Genomic DNA, 13,350 nt, shown 5'->3' on the forward strand with positions numbered 1-13,350 from the left:
TTACTAAATACATTTTACATTAACTTGTCATCGTTAGTCAACATGCATCCATATTTGCTTAACTATCTAAAACAACGGATATAATTTTACACATGTATTTATCAGGTTCACACATAGTATGTATAAATGTTAAGAATTGATTTTAGGGTGTATACATTTGGTCTAAGAGAAACAGATCCATGTATTCAATCAAAGGTGTACTACAAATGCGCAGTTCTGCATCTACCAATTAGTGAAGACAGAATGAAGGAAAACAAGCTTACTTCAAGAAAATACAAAATAAGAGTATTTAATTGTACAACACGTTAATTACAATTAATTGTATACTGCTGCATGATTAATTATATATCACATATAGTATACGAGTGACTCTTCCGATTTATTTTAAAATAAAACCCAGCCCTGCCATCCAATTATACAGTCACAGTCTTCACACAAAGCAAACTTTGCATAGCTTTGGAAGGGCTGCTGCATGTAAATTAAAAACGAATAGCGATTGATGACATTAAAGAGACAGGTATAGACAAGAGAGTTTTTGCTGACAAGAAACGTCATTTCAAAAACACAGAGGTCTCAACAACTCGATCTTTCTTTTAAAATTACTTAGTTAATGCTGCCTGTGGGCTGACCTCAATCCACGCAGTAAGCACATTCTAGGTTTCCCTTGAAATTCTAGTTTTGCTATTAAGTCCAGTTTATTAGCTTTTGCATTAATTTTTATGAGATGAGAAAGGCTCACAGATTCAGTTTGAAATTTCCTAGTTTAATATACCTACTTCCAGGTACCTCTCTCACAGAAACAGTAGCAGAGCTTTTTTGCTTATGCACATAATGTGCAAAAATGACGGTAATTGCCCGTGGAATAACTGATGCCAGTGGTAGCAAGGAATTAGCTCTTTGGAAACCAAAGTCATTCATAGACATTAAGAAGCACTTGGACACGTTCAGAAAACCACAGTATAGCACATTCGAAAGAGCAAGAGTGAAATATGGCTCGTTGCGGGAGCCAAGCGCTGCGGCTGGGGCCCTGCCTGGTCCCTCACCAGGTACCTGGTGACACTGCAGGGCATGTCCTTCAACCACACAGTCCACCTCTTCACTCTCAGTGAGACCTCAACAGTAAAGACACAAATGGTCTACTGCTCAATGGAAATGGGCATCTCTTCCATGGACACAATGCTTTACGAGCTCAAGACAAATAAGAGGGAGAAACAACGCACTCGATTATTGTGAGAGCATTGCTGGCCCAGTCTGGGAACACCTGGTTGCCATCATCTCCTTCCCAGTAATGCCACCACTGCTTGCCACCACCTCTTCCCTGCGGAGGGCTCAGAGCAGCATCCCTTTGTCCCTGCTCCAGCTGACACTGCTGACAGCCTGCAGGCAAGCATCATGTTCAGAGGTATGTTTTTAAACCTGCCTGGGAAATGGTCCTGCCCAAGGCCAGTGGCTGCTCCCACGTGCCCTCATAGCCCCATCATTTGTGCCTGTATGACAAAGCCACAACATTTAACCCTCAGTGGTACTGGCTGAGCCAGGAGGATGCGAACTGAAGTGCAGAGGTGGGAACTTCAACAGGTTTTCTTGGGCTAAGAAAAAATGATTGTTCCTTCTATTGGCACTGAGTGTAGCAATTTATGCCTATGATGTATGAGGTATGGTATTTCCACAAATATTAGAAGCAGGCAGCATACACTGCTAAATGATTCATCAAACAATTAAAAGCTGTCTTTGCTTCATATATTAATCTTGTTGCCGATTAAAAGATGAGTTACTTTTTTGCCACTGTGAAGTTCAGTTTTCCTTGTTAAAAGTACAGCAGTAAGAGCGAGCTTTGCTTTGTACTAGGAACTCACTCACTCTCCCCCACCCAAGATGCACACTTTGGCTCCGTGAAATTAGGTAAAATTAAAGAGGATAAGCCTTTGTCACAGTTCCTGTTCATAACTGGCCTAAATTCGAAATCTGTTTCCAGACCCTGAGTTTTCAAAAAATCCTTCTTCAATGGTAAAATTACCTCTTATTTTCTCTGTGCCCTAAACTGAAGGTTCTGGTTGCCAATACCTTCCCTCTCTGAAACCTTGGCTTTGACAAATTATTTGAGTTAATCAGGAAGGAATAATTGAGGTTTCCTCATTACAGACTTGTTATACTTCTTCCAGCCTCTTGTCACAAAAGGAGCTGTTTTAAACAAAGCGGGCAGATTGCTCCTTGAGGGACACTTCTGTGGCAAATTTTTTGAAAGTTATAAAAAAGTTGAAAGTTAAAGTTATATACTGAAAACAAGTTAGTTACACTAAACATGGAGAATGATTGTGTTATTTTCCCTCTGAAAAGCACAGACTTCAGCATCGTAGGAAATGCACAGTTTTCAAGTATTTGGACACTGATTTACAGTAGCTCTACACAAAATTCTTCTATAAATAGTCATTTATCAAAGACTTGTTAGTGGAGCTAGCTAAAAGTTATGTGCAAACATTTTAGATAGCTAGATGAGCAGTTTTTACACAGGGAAGTATAAAAACACGGTTCTGATTCACATTTTAAAACTTTTCATTACAATGTATATCGTTTCTTTCTGTTCCTTGGAGAAAATTGATTTTAAATCAAAATGAAGTTATAATTGTTTTATTTCAAAATCTGAACTTCATGCAACTTTTTTTCCCCACTCACACAGGACTAACGCTTCCTATGTGAATACCAGCATTTTCAATTGAGGAATCTGAAATAAATTTAAACTTCTAATGGGAAAAAATACATTTTTTTAGCTACCTTTACATACTTCTGTCATGTAAACATTAAGATTACTCATTATTTTTGTCGGGATTTGAGCTTATTCATATGATCATGAGAACTAAGCTCGTTTAAGTGCTGTTCCAAACGTTAAACCGGAAATTAAATCTAAAGAGATAAAAAATAAAATAAAATAAAAGACCCGTAGGAGGAGTTAGACAACCAGCTCTGATTTGTCTTGGGAGCTTGGACCTATGTTTAGTTCACACCTCTGAAAAACCTCTTTACCTCAACATTACATGAGAAAGATACCAGCAGGTTGGCTTGCAAGTATTCTATAATTTAGTCACAGTATTGGAAAATATAATGCATCTATAACTTTTCTTATCCTGTCAACCCTTCGATTTTGCATAGTCCCCTCCAGCTGAGAATCTCAAAGTTATTTCCAAACCTTTGAAATATTCCTAAACAGTAGCCTTGCAATGTAGCCATGACCCTTTTTACAGCAAAGCTGAGTAAGATCCCTGAGGTTACATGCACAAAAGGCAGTGGGAAAAGCCACAAATAGCTTAACTCTTAGCATCCCTACATTCCAAGCACGTTACTTCAAATGAAGCATGGAAATATATTTAATAAAGTATGCAGGCAGTATGATCCAACTCACTAGCCTGGTATTTACATCGTCCATGTTTCGATCAGTTCAAGCTGATAGAAGATAGAAGCTGATTTCTATCATACTTATGCAGGATCCAAACAAGTAATGCACTTAGCTGCTTTAAGTAAATGGGACCACAATTTTATAATTCACCATTTATACTTCACTGAAGAGCAGAGTAATCGATTAATGCAAGAGAGGACAAAGGAATCAACCTTTCAAGTATGTATCGTGAGGTATATGGCCCACCTTATTAAGCACTAGTACATAATGTTACAAGTGGAGTAATTTTAGCTTCCATGTCTTTAGGAACTCAGAGCTACAGCTCGGAGATGCTAATACACATGTATCTGTATTATCCTCCATTTTTTAACTTGGTGAGAAAAACAGGACAAGTTAAAGAGTAAATGTACACTGTTTTTTCTTATACTGCTCTTCTTCCGAAAAGATACTGTTTTGCTCAATAAATTGATCAAAAAGGAGTATTTGAAGACAATTTCACTGAAACAAGAAAACTTCTCATTCTGAAAATATGGTTAGAAGAGGCAGCCAAATCTTAATTTGAGTATTCAAAGACAAACGCTAATTTTAAGAGGTTTTGGAATTAGGCAGAGACAGCTGTGGAGCTGGCATATGCTCTGGGAATAAAGTTGGTGCCTTAGCTACACAATTGCTAAATACTTTCTAGAGAGAAAGTTAAAAGAAAAAAGCAGAATGATGAGTTCTAAATGCAAGACTAAAGAACATCTCTTCTAAAACAGTTAAACACCGTAAAATTGTAATTTCCATCCTAAGCAATTAGGATTGAACTTCTCTCTCTAATGTTTATTCTTAATCTACTGGAGGGGAGATACTTGGAATACCAGAAAAAAAAAAAGTAATTGTATACTTGGCTAGAATAAAAAACTTTACAGTTCTGATGTGGGACAAATGCGTAAAAACCCATTTTCTATTTACTTGTGCAAAAAACAAGTACATTTTGAACCAAAGTGATAAACAGTTATCATTGATGGGGAGAATCCAAGCAAAACCCCCAGCTTGACTTTAGGTATAGGTCAATAAAATTTCATAAATTTGTTTGTTTCACAAGAGATATAATTTTTATATAACACCGTGGTTATGCTAACATGGCAAGACACACTGATTACGAAGATTAGCACAAAAGTGCATTTCAGCCTATTAAATGACTGTGTCCCAGAGAAGGTAGCATATTGTTAAACAAACTGTACACAATAAAACAAAATATTCAATTAATTGCTCTTTCAATACCCTAAAATGATCTTTTCTCTTAGAGGAATAGATTATCAGGAGATTTCTTCTGACAGGATATATTTCAAATTAAACCATTCTCCACCCTCCAACCTTATGTAAAACAACAGAATTACTGTATTTAATATTTCAGTATGTTTGCCCTTGACCTAAAATATAAATAATATATTGCTTTTTCATCAAGCAAGATTACTAAATAACAAAAAAATCCACTAATTGCAATATATCTTGAAGTATTCTATTACAGTGAAATAGCTCTGTTTTAAATTATAATGTCCAATTAAATGCTATCAGTTACTAGAATCCAAAACAATTATATTAATTTTATTAGCTCTTGTTGATGTTAGATGATCATTTTTAATGAAGATCCCATTTGTAAGAAAGAAAAAAGCTGGTTATCACAATGTAAACTATTTTTTATAGAATTGTGTAGGCTTTTTCTTAATATGGAATATTACTACACATTATCACTTTCCAAATAAAGCATACTTCATAGCCTTAAAGCAAATGAGGAAAAACCAAAGACAACTACTTGAAAAGACAGATAATAGAAGAATTATTTTGAAACAATTGAGGGTGAAAAAAGCATATCTGATCTAGTATATAGGATTAATATTCTAATTTTATCCCAAAATTTACAGCTGATGAGATTAGAAATTTCAGTGATAATCTGCCTCGCCTTAGAATAGATAGTAGGTGATACTGAATGAATTTAAGACCCTTAAACACATAAATCTGCAGCAAAAAAAGTATCCTAGATCAATAAGGCCAAGAGCTGCCATACCAACAGCAGACTAATTTTCTGCTGCTAGGAAACCAGCATATGGTCTCTCACTTGCAACTCCAGATTGCAAGCATAGTTAAAATGTCACGTCAAGCAGCACTGCTTAAATTCTTTCACAAATGTTTAAAGAAATGCAGCTGAATATGAGAAAGCAAAAGCAACTGCTAAAGGGCAACATTATATGCCAGATGAGGTAGGTCAAGCTTTTGCTGAATCTTTCACATCTGCTGATAGGTATGCGAAAAAGCTGCCAAGCATTTTTGCCAGGCCGCTGCATTGAGCCCATTGTTTTCCTTTAAATGAGACCTGACTGACTCCTATGTTGACAGGAAACATTAAGTTCAAATTGCTTGTTCTTTGCTGTAAGCTAAAAGAGACTGATTTTTCTTATGCCCTACAGCAGTGACAGAGAGCAGAAACAAAACCACGAATTACACACGCTGGGAGAGCTGAATTTCTGCTTGCTTCTGTCACGCACTGCAAGAGTCACCTGGAGCCTGGATGTCTCAGTAGCAGCTCTGCAACATTTGCAGTGTGGTGATGACAGCAGAACTCAGACTGCTCTGGTGGTTATACCTGGTCATCGAAGTTACCCCCCTCGCTCCATACAGACACAAAATCAAGAGCCACAATGTTTCTGCAGGGTTTCATAAAAACTAGCCACACTTTGTTCAGCACAAATTCAGTGATAACATCTCCCAGTGACTGAAAGTGAAAAAATGCAGATCTGAAATCAATTGACTCTTTGGATCCTGGTAGCCTCAGTACCACAATGAACTAGATTTAACATTTGAACCCCAGCAACAGTGTATCTGAAAGTTTAAACTCTGGTTGTCCTACTCCATCTGAAAACCAAGAGCAGAGATGAACCCTCACCAAAGGCAGGAAAGGGAATACTGGCAAGTATTGTGCTAGGAAAAGGGATGTAAATAAATAAATTAAATCATCCCTTTCCCTCACTTTTCTGAACAAACATTACAGCTTATAAAAATATGGTTGCTACAGAAAATGAATGAAAAGACTATTTTCCTGTCAATAGCATCTATCATTCTCTAGGCAAAACTGTAATTGTTTTCTTTTCACTGGAAATAAGTCTGAAAGTAGTTCTACTATTGCTATTTTGATCACAATTCATTAAAATAAGCATAAAAATAAAACTGCCTGACAATTTGATTCTACAATAGCTCAAGTGTCTTTAAAGTATAACATTACATTTAGGCTTTGCAGTTATTTATGGTTGACGGCAATCATTGCATTGATCTGTGGGAGAAAAGGCTCAGTACCAGCCCACAATTAGATCTTAATTTATGGTTTTAGAAGAGTACCAGCCGATGTTGATTTAACATAGGAAAAGCAACTCCTACAAAATTGGACAAAGCCACTTTCTGTGCTCTTCAGTGCTATGATATAATATTAGCCACAGCTCCAGGAAGTATAGCAAAAAAGGGTCTGCAAAGCGCCCACGGAGAGTATTCTAGGATGTATTTTCTGAACTGCATTGACTAACGCTTGGGAATAGTAACTTGTAGGCCTGAATAGAGCTCAAGCCCACTAGAATGAAGATCTGACTCTTCAGCCCATCTGGAGGGGCTTCTAAGCTGTCTCCATAACATGGACCACTTATACACTTATATAAATAGTCTACAAGACACCTCTGCCTTTTTCATATGCACTGAAAATGAAAAACTTTTCTTCCATTTGCAACAGCAAGTTTACAGCAGATGCTCACCATGGAAGTTTCTATCCAGGATCTGATGGCAATATCAGGAGGATCAAGGAGCCCTGGGAGGACTTTCTCTAAAGTGCAATAAGGGAAGGAGAAGCAAGGGCCAAAGCCATATATTACTCATGTGCTTCTTCATCTGCAAGTGAAGAAGCGTTTTGCCTAGTGCAGTTCTGTCAGACATCAATTATACTCACCAGACAGCAATATCAGCATGCCCCATCCACCTGCAAGAAAGCTGGAAGTCGGAAAGCCTGAGGAGCTGTGGCAGAACTGCTCTGAAAATCTGTATCTGAAACACATTGCCCTCACCTCATTTGTAGCCCTGCCCTTGTCTTTACCACGTATTTTACAGATACTAACCAAAAGGTGGTTACTTTTAGACTCTGGAAAAACAGCTTTTCATTGTTAGTTAGCAAGCATATACATTTTTAAAGAATTTTTTTAAGGTGGCTTCCATACTTTACCTCATCTTTTTGGATTTTACATTCATATTATTACATAATAATTTCCTGAAGGCTAAACATCTTAACCTCTTTGAAATAGCAACCTCAGTGAAGAAACACACTCTACCTAATTTGTTCTCATCTCCACTCATCCAAAATCCCATTGAAGTTTATTTATTTATTTAATATTCATTTACTTGTGAGAACAGGGCGTTTCACCCCTGGGCCATGAAAGCTCACATATGGAAATACATTTAATTGGCTTAAAGATTTAAATATAATTCCCCCCTGCTGCCAAAACAGCCCTCCAATAATTGAGCAAAACACTCAACAGAGTTACATAAGACAGATGCATACAATTGCCTCTCCAGCCTCAGAAGGAAACATTTGCAAGTAATTTCATTGAAGCATTAGTATTTTTGATGACAGACTGTAACTGCACACAGGCAGAAAAGAAAAATCTAAATGAAGAAACTCTCCCCATTCCAAAGCATCTCTTGGACATCTTGGTCATCTATATGTGTGAAAAACCATAGCCAGGATCCCTCGCCTCCCTCCTTCCCTATCTGCTCTGCCAAACAGCAGCAACGTGGTTCAAGAGGACAGGACAACTAGCCACACGCAGCAAAGTGGGGGCAGTTCGATCACTAACACCCCTCAAGGTAAGAGGTAAGACGAAAGGAGCCAGGCCAGATGTTTTCAGCCTTGTTTCACTACATTCCCAATCACTGTCATTTTGCCTCTGCCTCCTGCAAGTTCCAACTTCGTTCACTTTAACTGCAGCTCTTCATCTCATTTTCTGTCATCACCTCCTGCAATTATTGCGGAAGTTGTAAGCACGGCAGAAGAATCATTATCTATCTTACAGAGATTTCCATCATATGGAATTGTTTTGATTAAAATTGAAATATAGGAAGAATTCATTCAAATAGGTATTGTAGGGGGAAACATGGCATTTAAAAATACTGAGAGTGTTATGTTGTCCATTGACGAGGCTAAAACCAAAATGTTTAAAATCCAATCATTTCAACAACTGCAAAACATTATGGAAAAAAACCTTTAGAAATGAAAGGGGTTTTTTTTCCACTCCATGTTTTCTTCTCTGGTCACTGTATTCCTATTCCCCCCTCCCCTCCTAGCCAATAAAACAAAATAGCCAGGCTCACTTATCTGCATAGTTATTTCTAATTTCATCTAATTTTCCTCTTGAATTACTAGTTCATAGAGAAATGTTGGAAATAGCTATGTAACATCTTACAAAATGGCTAATCACCAATGTTAATATTAGAGAGCAAACCATCTAGTGCTACCTTCCTACTTTGAACTGACATCTGCTATTCTGCAACAAATGCACATGATGTCCTGCACAAACAATTCTTGTGCTATTTGCTACAGTCAAATTTACTTAATATTACTTTATGAAAAAAAACAAAAACCCAAAATACCATTAGTTTCCATGCAAATAATATACAATGACCAGACCTTCTAGGAAGACAGACCTTGGAAGAATATGCGTAATGAAAAAAGGAAAGGGGAGGTGGAGCCCATTTGCAAATCATAGAAGATAAAGCATAACAATGCTGCAACATAGGATGTTTTGCTGTTTGGAACATTTTTTGTTGTTGTTGTAAAGGGCAAATATGCAAAGCGAGAAGAGCAATTTTCCAGCCCCAAGCTAAATGCCACAAATTTACCTCTGACAACTTCTTCCACGGATTCTGTGGTTGTGGTGGTGGTGGTAGCAATACTGGTTGTTCTTTCAGTTGCTTCCTCATATTCTTCCTCTGTCTCTTCTTCGATTTCATCACCGTCATCGTCATCATCATCAGCGTCATCATCTTCCACAACTGTTAGCTCCTCATCTTCCTCTGGCTGCTCTTCTGCTACCTTATCGTCACTAAACGAAGAAAACGAGAACACTCTGTCAGCAACACAATGACTTCAAGGTGACAAGTGAGAACGTTTTATTCAGAAACACTGTGAGGACCAGAAGGCACCTGCTTCTCCATCTCCATTCCCCCCTGTGGAGAACCACGGACCGTGGGATGTCCCAAAGAGTGATAAATCAGAAACACCAAAAGTCAACATTAACAAGGCTGGGAGAAAACTGGCTAGCGAGATGCCAGAAGAGAACTCCTCCTTTCACACAGAGATCCCCACCCGCAGTACCATATTTTGACAGCTGAGTAACACTCCAAACATGCTTGCTTCATGCTGTCATCAAAGAATCAATTTTTATTTTGAAAGAAGCTCAAATTAGCTCAAAACACATAGTAGTTCACATGCACACAGAAGCAAGAGAATTCCTCAGGAGTTTCTCATCCGCAATACATTTTTAACAGAGACGTGCTGTGAACGTGCTTGCTTGCCATTCACGCAGGCCTGCTAAGCATCAAACCAAACACAGATCTGGAATTTTCTGAAATGACTGCCAATTTCTTTGTCCTGTTGTTAAAATAGTACTCAGTTTGCTGCACCAAAATGCCACTTTTATAAGGAACTGTGCACAGAGTTGCCTGTTTTGACAAAGTTTACTGCAAAAAGCATGTCCAAAATATAAGATTTCCAATGTAGAACCTTTTTTTTGGGGGGGGGGGGGGGAGGGGGGCTGTAGGGGGCAGATTCATATTCCGGCTGACTTTTGTTAATTCTCATTTTTGTTGGGTTTACCTTCTTTTGGCACCTTAACACAGACAGTAGCCACACCACCTTTTATAAAACCCTAACATCTAGGGAGGGAAATGCGAATCCCGACTTTTATCCCTGCATGACAACCAGACCGACCAGAGGGTGATGGCCACACTCAGATGCTGCTGAGGCCACCACCTTGGGGAGCACCTGCATGCCTGGCAAGCTCAGCTCAGACGCGCTGCTGGTACAACAGCTGTGCAGCTGATCCACAGAAAAATCTTTGGTACTACTAAGCTGTTATGTGTAGAAATGTCAGGTATTGGAAGTAAATACAAGCATCCCTGTCCACATCAAAAAACCCCAAATGATTGGGCTAAATACTGTTATACATCATACTACTACAAATGACTATTCATATAGCTGCCTAAACACCTTCAGAACATTAACCAGTCTTTGAGGATGGAAGGAAAATACTGCACATAGGCTTTCATCTGGAGGCTTAATATGTCGAGAATTTTCTGGGATCACTCTTAATTCTGTATGATATAGAGGTTATAAAACAAAAAGCTTAACACAGATCTACCGCTATTGCTGCTTTTGAAATGCTCCCTAGCCCAGCACTTGGCTGTGTCAAGGTCGCGTTTTTATTAATCTGTTCTTCCACTTGAGATTGACTGCTAATGAGTAAATGATCTCTAAAATATTGAGACAATCAGTAGACTCTGTCACCATCACACACAAGAGGCTTCTCATCTTTTCCACGGCACTGCAGATGCTTGAGCAGCCTTCTACGTGAAGTTAACCTGTCTCCCTCCCCTCATTCTGAAGACCAGGCTATCACTTTAAGTATTGTTCAGCCTGTAACATTTCATTTTATGATATATTGTCTACTACAAGTTTGAAAGTAAACTCAGAGCATAGAGGAGGACAATATATTTGTTATTATGGTTTTAAGAGGATGATAGGTAATTAAAAAAAAAAAAAAGCTTGTATGCCACGTACCTAAACCTACCGGGAAAAAGTTAAGTCTCCATACAAACAAGAATGATTCCCTGTCCCTGTCCTCCTCCCCCCGCCCCCCCCCCCCAACACGTGGCCTCCAAAACCAAGAGAGACTTAAAGGAATAATTAAGTTTTCCACTGGGTGAAGCCCAGATAGGTTATATACATAAAAATGGGTGTAGTAATAGCTCATTTGCTGAGAGGGCCTGATAAAGGGATGACCTGTTTCAATTTCCATACAACAAAAAGGTTGAAAAAGCGGCAAAACCATAGGCAAAATCATCTACACTGTATGATTTTTCTTTGACATTCTAATTCCAGTATCTCCAAAACTTTCTACTTCATTTTCAGTAGCTCCTTTCTAAACAATAGATTTTTGGTTTCAAATTTTTTCATCAAGTATTTCACCTTTTTACACATATGAAACAAATGCTCTAAGTATACTGTCACCTTTGAACTGCAAGAGCAAGGTGGGTTTGTAAATCCCAGTAGCTGTTTCTGATTACTACATTAAGGGGCTTCCAGTCTTGGGTATCCACAGGCATTTAACCTAACCATCCTGAGTATAAAACATCCAGTTTCTGATCAAAAGCACTGGATATGATATGCCTTTCAACATTAAAGAGAACTGTTCTTTGTCTTTCTCTCTCCCACCAATTCTAGACGTACAGGAACAAACACAGCATGTTTAAAAAAAAAGGCAATTATTTTTCCTCTTCCTTTCACATGAATCACTACTCTCAGACACTGGCAAGCTCAAAGTTTTTTTTTTTTTTTTTAAAGGACAACAAAAACAAACTAACAAAACAAACAAAGGAAAGTCAATTAGACACATGGAAAGGCACTTCAAAAATAATTTGTATGCATCCAAAATCCATCTGTTTTTTAGCTACATAAAAGCAACTCACTTGGCTATGCAAGTCCACAGCACTCTGCTGGGAAATTCTTGACATGAAGGCAACCTGTATTTTTTCTGGGGGGTGGCAGTGGTGGTGTGAAGGCAGCAGGATGGCAGAACAGAATTCTCATTAAAATCTGTTTGTTTTTTTTTTTTGAGAAACCATTGCTGAGCTAGGGTCACCCTCTAGAACAGCAAAAACCACAGACTAAATTTATTTCAGTATCACCAGTGGAAGCAAATCATTTTTATTTATATTTTTATTTATATGGACATTGTTATAATTAACATGATTCTCCTTGGTGTTGTTATCTGCAGTTGCAACCATAAATGTTGAAATGCCTAAGAAAGTTTAAAAAAAGAAGCTGCACTTAAAAATCAAATGACCTCTTCAGAAGCAATGCAATTCCTGGAAAGCATGGTCCTTACCAGTGCATAAACAACCTTAGCTGTGCCTGACAACTCGCGCTGTGATACTCTGTATGTACTGGCTGGCTATGCCTGCCATCACAGTGAACCTTGCTTTACTCTGAACTGATTTCCCAGAAGTAAATACATAAGGGTAATCCTTACCCATACCGCCCTTTAGACCTGCTGCTTGCTAATGAACTAGACATCTGAGTGGGTAAAAAAGCAGGACGTGTTGGAAGACTACAACAGCTACAGGATCACATTCCTGAGAGTATTCGACAGAGCTAGCACAAAAGAGGTCCTAGAATATTGTTTCTACTATTTTGATCACTCCTAGGAAAATCTTTTTTCTGCTTGTAACATATTCTGGAAGACTCAAACACAGGGGCAGTATTTCACAGGCTTTATTTTATTGCAAGATACAAGGAAAAGGAACAAATAAAACAGAAGCATTTTTGCCTTAGATTCTGACACTTAAATGGAACCATTTGCCATATACTTACAGAATTAAGATGTCTGTAATTAGGCTTTAGAAGTTCATTTCCCTGTTTAAGTTTCTCTCATCATACAGAAGTACGTAACTACAGCCAGGCTTCTAAAGGAACAACACTCCAGTCTCTTTCTACAAGTAAGCATTTTCTCAGATGCCTTTTTTTAATATTATTTTAAATACAAAGTTTGCTTTCCTATCAGTGCTGTCTTCCAAAGAAAAGGGGAAGGGGAGAAGTGCCTTACACTCTCTCGGCAAGATTCTCCTTGAGCGAAGCTGATACCAGAGAGTAACTGGATGAGCATTAG

General features: G+C 38.2%; 1 protein-coding gene across 4 annotated transcripts in view; it reads right to left on the minus strand.

Annotated features, from left to right (window-relative positions):
* APP (amyloid beta precursor protein) overlaps nt 1-13,350 on the minus strand; it is a 232,963-nt gene that overhangs the window by 89,928 nt on the left and 129,685 nt on the right. For all 4 annotated transcript variants that reach the window (XM_064523722.1, XM_064523718.1, XM_064523713.1 and 1 more), the window contains exon 6: nt 9,305-9,507. In XM_064523722.1, coding sequence (XP_064379792.1) covers nt 9,305-9,507 — 203 coding nt within the window. The remainder of the gene's footprint in view (nt 1-9,304; nt 9,508-13,350) is intronic.

This window comes from Dromaius novaehollandiae, chromosome 1 (assembly GCF_036370855.1).
Source record: "Dromaius novaehollandiae isolate bDroNov1 chromosome 1, bDroNov1.hap1, whole genome shotgun sequence".
Lineage (NCBI taxonomy): Eukaryota > Metazoa > Chordata > Aves > Casuariiformes > Dromaiidae > Dromaius > Dromaius novaehollandiae.